The sequence below is a fragment of the Hemicordylus capensis genome, chromosome 2 (assembly GCF_027244095.1).
Source record: "Hemicordylus capensis ecotype Gifberg chromosome 2, rHemCap1.1.pri, whole genome shotgun sequence".
Classification (NCBI taxonomy): Eukaryota; Metazoa; Chordata; class Lepidosauria; order Squamata; family Cordylidae; genus Hemicordylus; species Hemicordylus capensis.
Window position 1 is genome coordinate 236596042 of NC_069658.1, and position 14708 is coordinate 236610749.

Sequence of the window (14708 nt, forward strand, 5' to 3'; positions counted from 1 at the left end):
AGCGGGCTGTGAAGCGGTGACGGGCCCTGCCAAGGGCCGAGTCGGAGAGGCGGACGAGCGGACGGCCCCGATCCCTGGACAAGAGGAGGGGGTGGGGGGAGAGGTGGCTGGCCTGCGGATGGCCGCAAACACTGTACACAACGCTTCTAGCGCCCGTTAATGTTAACGGGCTTAATGACTAGTAAATAAATAAGATGGATCCCCGTCCCCAAAGGGCTCACAATCTAAAAGAAACAGAAGATAGACATCAGCAACAGTCACTAGAGGTACTGTGCTGGGGATGGATAGGGCCAGTTGCTCTCCCCCTGCTAAATAAAGAGAATCACCACGTTAAAAGGTGCCTCTTTGACAAGTTAGCAGGGATCAATGTCCTTGCCACAAGAGCACAACCTGCAACCTGAGAGGATTTTCTGCTAGCATGGTACCTCTGGCTGCTTCTAGGCCAGTACATGTGAGAAACACATGGAAGTGAGCTGCTGTTCATGTGGAACATTTCTGTGGAGCCCCAGTCAGTGCCACGTTTAAGGTAGTCCTTTCCATAATTGTCCAGCTACTTCCTTCCTTCAGTGTCTTTGTTTCCAAATATGTTTCTGACCACCAGAAGGCAATGAGGCTGTTCTCACTCACAGCCTAACCTGGGCTGGGCTGCGTGTGAGGACCACTGGGATCAAGCATTCCCTTAACCCCGGCTAACTGCTTCTGTGCAAGCATGGGCTGCTTCCAGCCCAGCCATGCACAGAGATGGGCTCCTAGAGCCACAATTTATTGTTGCCGGGGATGCTGGGAGTTGTAGTTCAGCAACATCTGGCAGGCCCCACATTAAGAACCACTGATATAGAGGGTGGCGGGGTGTATGTGGCGTACGTGAGAGAATTTTCAGTTAAAATGTTAGCCAAAAAGAAGGTTGAAAGGGTTTTCAAGATGAAGCAAGTTAGATGGTCCACTGACAGAGAAGAGCCCTTGCATATAATCAGGGAAACCCCAGTAAGAATCTTGGGAGGGAGGCAGCAGTTGGCGAGGGGAAGTGTCTTCCGTGAGCAGAAGAGAGACGGCTGAGAGCTGGAAATGAAGCAGCCAGTGAGGGTGTTTGAGGAGAAGTTAAGAACGTAAGAAGAAGAACAGCCCTGGTGGATCAGGCCCAAGGCCTATCTGGTCCAGCATCCTGTTTCACACAGTGGCCCAGCAGCAGATGCCTCTGGGAAGCCCACAGGCAAGAGACGCGAGTTTTGGGCGGTATAGAAATGCTTTAAATTTCTGAGGGCCTGCCCTCCCTCTCTCCTGCTGGGGCTCCCCTGCAACTGGTATTGAGAGGCATCTGGCCTCTCTAGAATCTCTTCTGAGTATCCCTCTGCTAGAAATTGCCTGCACTTTCTTTCCTCTATTCACATATACCTCCAGGTGGGAAAGGAGCAAAAAGAGGGATCTGGTACTCCTGCACCTTCCCATGAGCCTCTACCAGGAGACCAGATAAATGAATGTGACACTTGCAATATTCCTAATGGCAACTGCCTTTGAAGGCAATGGCAGGTATTAACAGAGCCATCGATGCACTGATTAACAAAAGAAAGGCTGCCCGGCACAAAAATGGGCAGTTCATAACAGTCTACAAGTTTAGAGTAGGAAGAGATCTTGGGTGTCTTTTGTTCCAGCCCCCTGCTCAAAGCAGGATGCCTATATGGCAGGAGGGCAATGGCCCAGTTCTCTTTCTTCTTTTTTTTAAGCCACCACAGAATAAGGTTAGGTTTGTGGTGGAGGGGGATTTTTTTTGGAATGGGGCTATAGCACAGTGGTAGAAGGTCTGCGGTCCCAGAGTCAGTCCTTGGCATCTCCAGGTCAGACTGGGAAAGTCTCCTACCTGAAACTTTGGAGAGCTATTGTCAATCAATGTAGTCAATACTGAGCTTGATGGACCAATCAATGGGCTGACTCAGTATAAGGCAGCTTCCGGTGTGCACCCCTCTTTACATAAGAACAGCCCTGCTGGATCAGGCCCAAGGCCCATCTAGTCCAGCATCCTGTTTCACACAGTGGCCCATCAGGTAAGTGGTTTGTGTCAACAATGACACCTCATTCTTTATAGACTCAGGGAGGTCAAACAAGGTCTAGACCCATGCCATCATTGGCTGCAATGGGAGGAACTATTTTCCCCAACCTTTTCAGATTGTGTGAGTGTTCATCATAATTCCATTCAAAATAAAGCTTGGTAGTCGTAAGAACAGTGGAATGAGGCCACCCACAGACAAGGGAGGTGTTTCTTTGCACTTGTGAGACTCTAAATGTGCACTGGTATGAGATATATTAATTTATGATGACTTAAAAGAATGAAAGTGCTTCAATAAAGTTTGCCAGGTTCAACTGACCTCTTGTTGACTCACATCAGGGTATTCAGCCACATCAGTGAAAACAAGCATGTTTTCTCCAGCCGTGCACCTGCACATGAAGCCAACCAAAAAGTCCAGGAGGGAGAAAAAATTATTCTCTCCTTATAATTGCCCAAATCACAGTGTTTGAGTCTCCAGAACTCATGGGATTTGGACTACAGTTTGTCACTGAAACCAAAAATAAACTTAAGAAGTGAGAGCAAGACATGGTTACCTTCTTGCAACTGTGCCTGAAAAGACTGTAGCCTTCTGGCCCCAGGGAACTTGGGCTGAGATTAAAGTCAGGCAAGGACTCTGCCAATGTGTCATTCAGTTATCATCCTCTTCAGAGCAGATGACCTGGCTAGATTCCATCTTGATCAGTGCAGTCACATCAGCCTCGGCTTTGCAAGAAGGTTTTGACTTCTGAGCATTAGCTGGATCTGAAGGGTACCAGAGAAATGGCTTTAATAGGGTTAGTACCTAGACTGATGCTGCAATTTCTGCTCCCTGCAGCCTTGGGGAGGCTGAAGGCAAAGTGTCCCTTGGCTTTGATAAGGGAGCAGACAGATCCACTGAATTACTACCAGCCAGGAGACTATCTCATTGGTGGGATTTCTTCTGCAACGATCATTATGTTTCAGCCACACATCTTCAAGGAGCCTCCCTCTATCAGAGTTCTTTGGTAAGTAATTATGGGGCAATGGATTGACTGCAGCTCCAACTGCTTCCAACTGCACAGGAAGTTGCCTTCTACTGAGTTAGACCATTGATCCATCTAGCTCAGTATTGTCTGCATAGACTGGCAAAAGTTCTGCAAGGTTGCAGGCAGGAGTCTCTCTCAGCCCTATCCTGGAGATGCCAGGAAGAGAACGTGGAACCTTCTGCGCTTCCCAGAGCAGCCCCGCCCCCTAAGGGCAACATCTTACAGTGCTCACACATGTAGTCTCCCATTCAACTGCAAACCAGGGCAGACTTAGCAAAGCAGACAATTCATAAGAACATCAGGCCCAAGGTCTATCTAGTCCAGCATCCTGTTTCACACAGTGGTCCACCAGATGCCTCGAGGGAGCCCACAGGCAAGAGGTATGTGCATGCCTTCTTTCCTGCTGTTGCTCCCCTGGAACTGGGATTGAGAGGCATCGTGCCTCTGAGGCTGGAGGTGGCCCACAGCCATCAGACTAGTAGCCATTGATAGACCTCTTCTCCATGAATCTGTCTAAGCCCCTTTTAAAGCCTATCCAAGTTTGTGGCCATCACCATGTCCCATGGCAAGGAATTCCATAGATTAATTATGTGCTGTGTGAAAAAGCACTTCCACTTGTCCTAAATTGTCCTTCCACTTGACCTTCAGTTTCAAGGAGTGACCCCTAGTGTTGTGAGAGAGGGAGAAAAATTTCTCTGTCCACCCTCTCCACTTCATGCCTACTTTTATACACCTTGATCATGTCTCCCTTAGTCACCTCTTTTCTAAGGTGGAGAGGCCCAGATGCTGTAGCCTAGCCTTATAAGGAAGGTGCTCCAGGCCACTGATCATCTTGGTTGCCCTCTTCTGCACTTTTCCCAGTTCTACAATCTCCTTAAGATACGGTGACCAAAGCTGTACATAGTACTCCAGATGTGGCCTGTGGCCACACCAAGATTTGTATGAGGGCATTATAATATTAGTAGTTTTATTTTCAATCACCTTCCTAATGATTCATAGCATGGAATTAGCCTTTTTCACAGCTGCCACACACTGAGCTAACACTTTCAGTGAGCTGTCCAACATGACCCCAAGATCTCTCTCCTGGGCAGTCACCAACAGCTCAGATCCCATCAGGGTATATGTGAAATTGGCGGGGGGTGGGTGGGTTGCTCCAATATGCATCACTTTACATTTGCCAACACTGAACCGCATTTACCATATTGTTGCCCACTCCCCCAATTTGTAGATGTCTTTTTGCAGCTCCTCACAATCTGTTCTGGATTTGACTACCCTAAAAAGTTCCATGTCATCTGCAAATTTCACCACTTCGCTGCTTACCCCAACTTCTAGATCATTTATGAACAGGTTAAGCAGCACTGTTCCCAGTACCAATTCCTGGGAGACCTCACACCCTACCTACTTCCATTGTGAAAACTGTCCATTTATTCCTGCTCTCTGTTTCCTGTCCTTCAGCCAGTTACAGATCCACACATGAACTTGTCCCTTTATTCCATGACTGCTAAGTTTTTCCAAGACCCTTTGGTGGGGAACTTTGTTAAAAGCTTTTGGAAGTCTAAGTATGCCAGATGAACCAGCTCACCTTTATCTACATGCCTGTTGACACTCTCAAATAACTCCAAAAGGTTAGTGAGGCAAGACTTTCCCTTGCAGAACCCATGCTGGTTCTCCTTCAACAAGGCCTTTTTTTTCTATATGTCTAACAATGTTGTCCTTAAGTATGCTTTCCATCAATTTATCCGGCACCTAAGTTAAGCTGACCGGCCTGTAATTTCCTGGATCCCCCCTGGATCTCTTTTTGAAAATCAGAGTCACATTGGCTACTTTCCAGTCCTCTGGTAAAGCCTGATCATAGGGACAAGTTACATATTCTTGCTAGGAGACTGGTAGGTCATTTAATGGTACTAGAGAAAGACATGCTGTTCTGGTAGCTCCAGGTCTTAACACTCACATCAGTTTCAGAGGATGAATACAATTGAAGGAAGCCCGGGTAGGTGTGTGGCTGGGGGAGTCAGTCATGTGACTTGCCTCTGGGGGGCCTCCCAAGGCAGTGGGCCCCCAGACATCTGTCTCCCCTTGCCCTATTATAGTTACGCCCCTGTGTTCCTCAGCCACTAAACCTGAAAAGCTCAATTCTGAAGAGGGTATGTGGTCAGTATCTTCTGCCGTGAAGACAGATGCAAAGAACTCATTCAGCTTCTCTGCAATCTCCTTATCTTCCTTAATAATCCCTTACACACCCTCATCATCTAAGGGGCCAACCACCTTCCTGGCAGGTTTTCTACTGATATATTGAAAGAAGTGTTTGTTATTCCCCTTGACACTTCTAGCTATATGCTCCTCAAACTCTCTTTTTTGTATCCCTTATTGTCTCCTTGCACTTCTTTTGCCAGGGTTTATGTTGCGACCACAATTCATGCTTGCTACCACAAGACCAGCTCTCCTCCCATGATTACATGACCTCCCATGACTTCTGGGAAGATGCTGGGGATGCATCAAGATACCCAGATGACACAATCTGCTGCACAGTCTGCCATTTCAGATTCTGCAGCCAGCCACAACCCAGTACTTAGGGCAAGTCTACCGTGGCTCACTCCAGGTGATTAGGTCCTGCTTGGATCCTCCTGGTGCATCATAGTGTCCCCTCCTGAGATGGTTTGAGAGCATCCTGTTGCTTCACTGCCACCCTGGGCAGGCAGTCCTCAAGGTGTTCCAGTCTTTGTCCATCCCCAACCCCATCCTTATGATGCAAGCCTCCAGGTAGGGCTGGGAAAGACCCTCTGTGGAATCCTGGAAAGCAGCCCATCTGAGTGGATAATACTGAGCTCAATGGAATAGGGCTTCAACTCAGTAAAAGGGAGCTTCACTTGTTCATAGACCTTCTTCAATCTGCCCTGTTTTCCTTTTAAAGTAGAAAATGGCTATTCAGCTCATAGCAGAAATATATCTCACTCAACACACATACTGTACGTTAGGGTGGGCAGCAGCCAGAGGCAGCCTATAAAGGTAACTGGAAGATGGTGCTTCTACACTCCATTCTCCTTCTGGGTGGGAAAAGGGTCTAGTCGAGGCTTTTGTGTGCTCTTCTCCTCCTCTTTGCAGAGTCAGCCAAGCTCACTCTGATTTTGTTTTGATATCCTGCACCTGTACCAAACTGCTTGATTGGTGCGGGTGAGAGCCACACTCATTGGGCTTCTGATCTCCTGGCCCTTATTAGGGTGGGCAGCAGCCAGAGGTGTTACCGCTGGCACAGGCCATCTGCAGGAAGACTCTTGCTCACTTCATTGTTGCCTAGTACTTAGTTAGGCTGTGGTCTACAAGAATGCCATCTCAGTTACCAGGATCCCTGTCAGGGATTTGGCCTATACTGAATGTGTGTAGCTAAGCCTAGGGACCAGGGATAGACTGGGACTTCTGCTGGTGTACCCATCACCCCGCTGCCCAGCAGAGTCTCTAATAGAGTTGACAAACCTGGTTGTTTGGACCTGTTAGATTCGATCATTTTCAGGTTGTGACTCCTGAGGAGTTGGACAAACTGCTTCAGACTGTGCGTCCTACAACCTATTCTCTTGACCCTTGCCCAACTTGACTTGTCTCATCTGATAATTATATTATCAGAGAGGGTCTAGTAAACATTATAAATGCTTCTCGGAGGGAGGGCAAGATGCCTCCTTGTCTTAAGGAAGCTATTATTAGACCTCTTTCTATGAAAGCTACACTGGATCCCTCCAAGTTAGCTAATTACAGACCTTTTTCTAATCCTCCATGGTTGGGCAAGATGGTTGAGCAGGTGGTGGCCTCTCAGCTCCGGGCAGTTTTGGATGATGCAGATTATCTAGACCCATTTCAAACTGGCTTTCATGTGAGCCAAGGGTTGAGACTGCCTTGATCGGCCTGATGGATGATCTCCAACTGGCTATCGACAGAGGGAGTGTGACTCTGCTGATCCTTTTGGATTTCTCTGTGGCTTTCGATACCATCAACCATGGTACCCTTCTGGACCGTCTGAGGGAGGGGGGATTGGGTGGCATTGTTTTACAGAGGTTCTGCTCATACCTCTCTGGCAGATTCCAGATGGTGTTGCTTGGACACTTTTATTCTGCTAAGGGAGAACTGAAGTGTGGAGTTCCACAAAGCTCTATACTGTCTCCATGAAACTGCTGGGAGAGATCATCAGGAGGTTTGGTGCTGGGTGTTATCAATAAGCTGATGACACTCAGAACTACTTCTCCATGCCGACCTCATCAGGAAATGGCATATCTTCCCTAAATGCTTGCCTGGAGGCAGTAATGTCTATGTGTACATGTGTGTGTACACATATACACTGCCTTCTATTAAAATAATATTGGTGGCTTACAGTAAGTTTAAAAACAATACAAAATGATTAAGTAGCTAAAACAATACAAATATTAAACTGGGATATATTAAAAATACAAATCTATTTAAAACATGTACAATAAAACAATGCGTGTGTGTGTGTGTGTGTATATATTTATTTTTTAAATGCTGCTTCTGCATCCACTGATTCTGAACAGCATCAGAGTTTGCTTTGAAGTCCATAGCAGCCCTGAAACAGACCTACAATGGCAGTAGGCTATGCATTATTATTATTATTATTATTATTATTTTACATTTATATCCCGCTCTTCCTCCAAGGAGCCCAGAGCGGTGTATTACATACTTGAGTTTCTCTTTCACAACAACCCTGTGAAGCCATCTTATTTGTTTGTTATTTCTCTTTGTAAACCGCCCTGAGCCATTTTTGGAAGGGCGGTATAGAAATATTATTATTATTATTATTATTATTATTATTAATGTTAGGCTGAGAGAGAAGTGACTGGCCCAGAGTCACCCAGCTAGTTTCATGGCTGAATGGGGATTTGAACTCGGGTCTCCCCAGTCCTAGTCCAGCACTCTAACCACTACACCACGCTGGCTGTCCATAATTTTCTATTATCATTGTCTGACATTATCATGTCAGACAATGATAATAGAAAATCGTGTAGAGTTAGAAAATTATGAACTTTACTTGACATGTTCTTTCTGAATGGAGGCTGACGATGTGATCTACAAACATTTTGTTTCAGGAAAGAATCCTTAATGTGCTGGCAGATCTTGTCCTTCTTGTTTGCCATTCAAGAGATCAACCGAAATCCCAAGCTCCTGCCCAACGTCACCCTGGGCTACAATGTGTATGACAACTATTTCAGTGCAAGAATGACTTATGACACCATGGCAGACCTGCTCTCTACAGGGCAGCTGAATGTTCCAAACTACAGCTGTGGAAGACAGATGAATCTCTTGGCTGTTCTCGAAGGGGCCGACTCTGAAAACTCCATCCAGGTTTCAGTGATGTCAAGCACGTACAAAATTCAACAGGTAAGAAGAAGTGTGGAACAAGCTGAATCTAATTCCACTTTGCAATCTTTTGTCAAGAAATGAGGCTGAAGGGACACCATTGTGTCTTAGCATGTGGCATTTGGACACAGGAAGATTTGGCTTTCCCTGTTAAACACATGTGTTTCTGTTTCTTACACTGTCATCTCTAGTCAAGTGGGATTTTGAGGTTTGGGGGAAAGTCCCCCTCTCGGGGTCAACGCTCACATACCAGCAGGGGCACATTTGTGGTCTGCACAGGGGCGTAGCAAGCTTGGAGTGGGCCCAGAGACAAGATTTTAAAATGGGGCCCCCCCACTCAAAGTCCAGGGCCTCCGCACACCCCAGGCCCCCAAGAATTTAAGTCTGATATTCCAAAATAAGTATGCTGTCTGGAAATACATTTCACTGAATACACACACGCACACGTCACAATATACAGTGATATACATTGAGTACTATACATTTGTTTTACTTTTAATGCCTAGAACACACTAGAAAGATGAATGATTAAAATGGGCCCCTCGCTGCAGATTAGCAAAGGAGACTTTCAACCATGCAGGGTGAGCCTATGTTTGTTTTCTCAGAATTCTGAACAAATTCAGTCAAGTTTGATTCCAGGAGGTTTTTCACAGGAGGCTTTTAAAGCCCTTTAAGACACATCTCCTCTGGAATGGAGGTGCTGCATTCACATGTTGGCCAGATTTACCCTGAAGTCCCTGCAAGTTATTGGGGAGCAGTTCACACACAAGAAAAATAAAATAAAAGCACCACACATGCTTCACAGTTCTCACTCAGACCTTCTGGGTTGCAAAACAACTTGAACATAAGTGCATTTATAAATGAATGAATAAAATAAATATAATACTGTTTCTTCCAGAAGTTTTTGTAATTTTCTGCCATGAAACAAGCCACTTATAGGACTTTTTAGATAGTTTTTTTTAAGCCAGCAAATTTTCCAAGCTGTTTAAAAATAAATATTCAGAGACTTCTCAGTCCCTCCCCCTCCCATCAAAGCCCTATGGCAAGCAGATCCCTATATATCCGGGTGGGGGTGGGGAAGGTAACCACAAAAAGGAGTTCACACTCTACCTGGCAGCAGGGGGTCTTCTGCTGCAGAGAGCAGTGGTGGCCACTCTGGCTGCCTCCTCCTTCCTGGCTGGCTTGGGCCCTACTGGAGTTTAGGCTTCACAGAGGCCTACACCAGACCTCCGTGGAAGCCCCGCCCACCCGCCGATCAGCTGAGAGGCGGGAGAAAAGGAGCTCTTTGCAGGCCAGGAGAACAAGCTGGAGAGATGGCGAACAGGGCAAGTGGCTGAGGGGCCTTGGGGCTGGGCAGGGGGCAATGGGGAGTCACGTGAGGTGCCTCTGGGGGGCCCCTCCAGGCAGTGGGGGCCCCAGACAACTGTCTCCCCTTGCCCTATCGTTGTTACCCGCCTGGGTCTGCAGCTGTGCACCTGAACCCTGCTGGCAGTGGCAGATTACCGGAGAGGCAGAGGAGGCATCTGCCTATGTCAGCAAAATTCAAGGAGCAGCAAAATTTGCGGCTTCTCGAAATTCCCTGCCTCTCTCTGGGAATCGCTGCAGCAAGGGTGGGGGTTAGGAGAAAGTCCCCTTCCCCCCGTGTGTTTTTAAAAACCGCCACTGTGCGGCAGCGGCAGTAGCTGCGGGGGGGTGAGGAGGGAAGAGTTCCCCTTAACAAATCCCTTACCTTTCACTGAGGGAGGGAGGGTGGGATGGGACACAGTGCTGGTGGCGGAGGCTGCAGGGAGTGGGGCAAGGAGCAGAGCATTCCCCTTTTACTGGGATGGGAGGTGGCAAGCTCCTTCCAACTGCCCTCCTAACTGACTGCACAGGCCTCCCGAGTCCCACCTCTCTGCTTCCTCCATGTGGAGAAAGGCCAGAAACCAGCAGCTCAGCAGAGAGGTGAGATGCCCGTGCAGTCAGTTGGGAGGAGGGAGGGCAGCTGGAAGCAGCCCACCACCTCCCATCCCAGTATAAGGGGAACTCACTGCTCCTCATCCCCTTTCCTGCAGCCTCCACCACCAGCACCATGCCCCATCCCACCCTTTCTCCCTTGGTAAAAAGGTAAAGGATTTATTAAGGGGAACTTGCCCCTGCACCCTCTCCACAGCTACTGCTGGTGCTGCGCAGTGGTGATTTTTTTAAAAAAAGAAACACCTTGATACTGCCACTCAGAACAAAATTCATTCTGCACACAGATGAAAAAAATTAGAGAGAACACTGCTTGGAGGTCTTTGTCCTACCCCCTGCAGGGTGGAGGGATGTGCTACAGTATTCAGAATACTACAAACTGCTTCAGTCTGAGGCTTCCTCAGCTTTTAGTTACAGGAAAAAGGAACACTCAGTAAGTACAAGAATGCTTCAGAAAGCATCCTCAGATGATGGCAGCACACTTTAAAACTTGTGGTTATCCAGCTGCATAAAACATAGAAGTAAAAAAGTACAAAAAAAGCACCTTTGGGAGCCTACAGAGACTTTTACAATGCCTTAGTTGGAAAGGGGCATTGGCTCAATTTCTCTTAATTTGTTATGTTACAAATAAAACACAACAGAACAGTTGTAAGGATTTACAAAGCACACCAAAGTAAAATAATCTAATGCAAGCTAACTTACAAACTGTGCCCTGGCTTCCTTCCTACTTGAACTCACCCCAAACTCCAGGAGGGATTTCAAGCTTCCTGCAATCCTGTCTCACAAGGGTCTGCAGATGCCCTTCCATGAGAAAATTCTTCAGGCTAGCTTTGCCCATGAGGCAGCAAAAGCTCCATTGCTGCGCCTCACTCAGCCTTCCGCCTATCCTCTCTCATCCCCCTCCTAGCTCCTTCTGGAGAACAAAGACATGCTTCTCTTCCTGCCCCATGGCCCTCAAGATCCCGCCCACCATGTGCTGAGTGACTGTTCCCTAGCCTGTCAGTCAGGACAGGGTTCCCTTCTGGTTCACTCTTTAGGGTAAGGGAGGGCCAATTGCTACACCACCACAGCATGAGGCAGATTGTTCCACTGTTGAACAGCTTTTACAATTAGGAAATTCCTCCTCCCAATGTTTATCCTAAATCTGCTTCCTTGCCATTTCAGCACACCAGTTTGTTTATTTGTTTGTTTGTTCATTGATTCAATTTTTATACCAGTTCTAGTCCTGCCCTTAAGAGCAATGGGGAATGTAGAATCCAGAAGAAAGTGCTGTAGTGTGAAAGGACAAGACAATGGAGTGAAATCAGGAATATTAACGGTTTAATGAGACAGAAATTTTTTACAGAGAGGCAAGTGCAGTCTGCCTTTAGTACTCTTGCTGCTGGCTGTTTCTTAGCCCCGCCTCTATTCCAGGACTGGAATGCAAGTAACTCAAGCCCCATTCAAAAGCTGGCCTGGATCAAGGAATGGGTTAACCAAAAACACCAAAGAGAACAAGTCTGCGCCCCCCCTGAAATGCCACCCACCGGGGCCAGCTGTTACATTCAGTGCACAACCTTTGTTTTCTTCCTCTTGCCCTTTTGACTTGGCAACTTTAATGCTAACCCTTTCTGGTGAACAAATATTTGAAATTTGTGCTGAAGATAAACCAAATCATCACCTCCTCCTTCCTTTACAAGGTCAGTTATGCTTTTGCTTCTCGTGCTCTGAACGATAAAACGGAGTTCCCATATTTCTACCGGATGGTGCCCAAAGAAGAAGTCCAGTACCCAGGGATTGTGAAATTGCTCCTGCATTTCCAATGGACGTGGATTGGCCTCATTGCTCCAGCTACTGATAATGGAGAAGGGTTCATGAGGACCTTGACCCCTTTGCTCACCAGCAGTGATATTTGTGTCGCTTTCTCGTTAAGCATCGCAGAACTGAATACGCCGAGGGTGTCATTGCATCCTGGTTTGATTCTCAAGGGGAAAGGAGCCAATGTGTTTGTTTACTATGCAGAGACTGCTTATTTTTTAGATGGAATATTAATTCTACAACAAGCAGTTGAAATGTTGATAAAGCCCCTTGTGGGGAAAGTCTGGATCACAACAGCTTTTTGGGACATCACGGTGTATTTGCTGTACAATGTTATATCTTTTCAGCACATTCATGGTATTTTTAACTTCTTCATCCAGTCAAATAAAAGGACAAGACCTGAGTACGATGAACCATTTTTCTCGGCTCTTAGCCACTTTTTGGAGAAAGCATTTCAGTGTTTCTATTCAACGGGTGTTAAAGTATGGAAAAGATGCAGAGAGAAAGAGAACCTGGAGACCCTTCCTCATGAGGAGCTTGAAAGAGTCCTGGCTGTGGACAGCTACAGCATTTACAACAGTGTCCAGGCTGTGGCACACACCTTACACTCTGCGTGTTCATCTAGATCCAAGCGGATGCTGCTGAAGCAGGGAGACAAGCTGGCATTTCAGAGGATAAGGCCATGGCAGGTATTCTTTTTCTGCACATGTTATTCTCCTGCAAATTAGCAATAGCAATAGCAATAGCACTTACATTTATATACCGCTCTATAGCTGGAAGCTCTCTAAGCGGTTTACAATGATTTAGCATATTGCCCCCAACATTCTGGGTACTCATTTTACCGACCTCAGAAGGATGGAAGGCTGAGTCAACCTTGAGCCCCTGGTCAGGATCGAACTCATAACCTTCTGGTTGCAGGGCGGCAGTTTTACCACTGCGCCACCAGGGGCTCTTAGTCCATTGGACAACCCCACAGTCTTTGTCTTAGAATTTTTTCCTAATTAGCAGTGAAGTGCTGCATTTTCCTAAGGAACACCCAACCATGAAGCCCTCTGCAAGTCCCTCTTTTTGCCCCTTTGCACTGGTCTTGGATGGCACAGACTGGGGCGATTCTCATGATTGGCCAGGGTGGGTGGGGAGAGCGCAGGGGGAAGGCTGCTTTCAGGTTTTTAAAGGGGTTTTAAATGGTTTTTAATTATTTTAATTGGCTTTTAAATGGCTCTGAATTGTTTTAAAATTGTTTTTATATTGTTTTAAGCAGTGTGTTTGTTTATATATATATATATATTTAAAATTGTACACTGCCCAGAACCTTTGGATGAGGCAGTCTAGAAATGCAATAAATAATAACTAGCAGATCCAGCGCATAGCATCTGCTCTGCTAGTTTGTCTCTGCCCAGCCGGGCCCCGCCGCCTTCTCCCCCCCCCTGCCGCTTCCCCCCCAGTTTGTTTCCCGTAGTTCTGTTCTCCTTCCCCTGTCCATTCCCCTCTGCTTCCCCCCCTCCCTTCCTCCCCATGCGTTTCCTGCCGCTTCCCCCATCCGTTCCCCATTGTTCCGGAGGTCCGGAACTCCCTCCCTCCCTCCCCCCCCATTTTTGCATGCCCGCCTCCTCTGCCAGGGCCCGCTGCCGGGCTACCTTGTGCCTGGGGCATTCAATGAAGCCAAGCTGATCACCTTCAGCATGTTGGTCTTCTGCAGTGTTTGGGTCTCCTTTGTGCCTGCCTATCTGAGCACGAAGGGGAAATACATGGTGGCCGTTCAGGTCCTCTCCATCTTGGTCTCCAGTGCTGGGTTACTGGGCTGCATCTTTTTCCCCAAATGCTACATCATTGTATTGAGGCCTAATCTAAATACAAAGGAACACCTTATGATGAAAGCTCAAAACAGCATTTGATAAAGTCTTCGGCAAGTCCAGTGGCCTTAAGTCTGATTCAGAATTGGGCTGAGAAAGCCAAGCTTTTATACAAACTAGCTGGGCCAGGCGCAGAGCATGTGCGCCTCCGCCGGCCGCTTCTCCCCCCCGCCCCGCCCGGCGCTTTCTTGCTGGTGGGCCAGCCGGAAAGCTGGCCCACCACCACTGCCGGCCTACCAATTCCTGATGGCCGGGCCGCCCCACCGCTGCCTCCTGCTCCCGACTGCCAAGCCAGGCTGGCCCACCGCTGCCTCCATCTCCTGGCGGCCGGCCTGGCCTGGTCCGCTGCCGCCACCATTATCTCCTGGCCCACTGCCACCACCATTGTCACCATTGTCTGTCATGTGCCTTGTCATGAGCAAGGGGGTGTGGCCTGGGCTGCTGAGAGCCCGAACGAGCTCTCAGCTCTTCATTTCAGGCAGGGTCAGCTGCCTAATAGGACGTCTTCCCCTTTCTCTCCCTCCAGAGAGGGAGAGGAGGGGGAAAACGTTCTATGGGGCAGTTGGAGCTGCCTGAAATAATTAGCAGAGAGTTCGCCCGGGCTCTCAGCAGCGCGGGCGTGGGAGGGGAGTGTTCACTCTGGGCTCCTATGGAGCCTGAGCCACGCACCATGCACATGAC

The 14708-nt window shown here is 47.7% G+C and overlaps 1 protein-coding gene across 4 annotated transcripts in view; it reads left to right on the forward strand.

The window, feature by feature from the left end:
• The first annotated feature begins 1001 nt into the window (after positions 1 to 1001).
• LOC128341963 (vomeronasal type-2 receptor 26-like) overlaps positions 1002 to 14708 on the forward strand; it is a 30007-nt gene continuing 16300 nt past the window's right edge. For 3 of the 4 annotated variants that reach the window (XM_053288685.1, XM_053288686.1, XM_053288687.1), the window contains exons 1-3: positions 1002 to 1106; positions 8154 to 8445; positions 12057 to 12863. In XM_053288685.1, the coding sequence (XP_053144660.1) occupies positions 1066 to 1106; positions 8154 to 8445; positions 12057 to 12863 (1140 nt within the window). In that variant the 5' untranslated portion in view covers positions 1002 to 1065. The remainder of the gene's footprint in view (positions 1107 to 8153; positions 8446 to 12056; positions 12864 to 14708) is intronic. The other variant, XM_053288688.1, reaches the window with a different exon arrangement.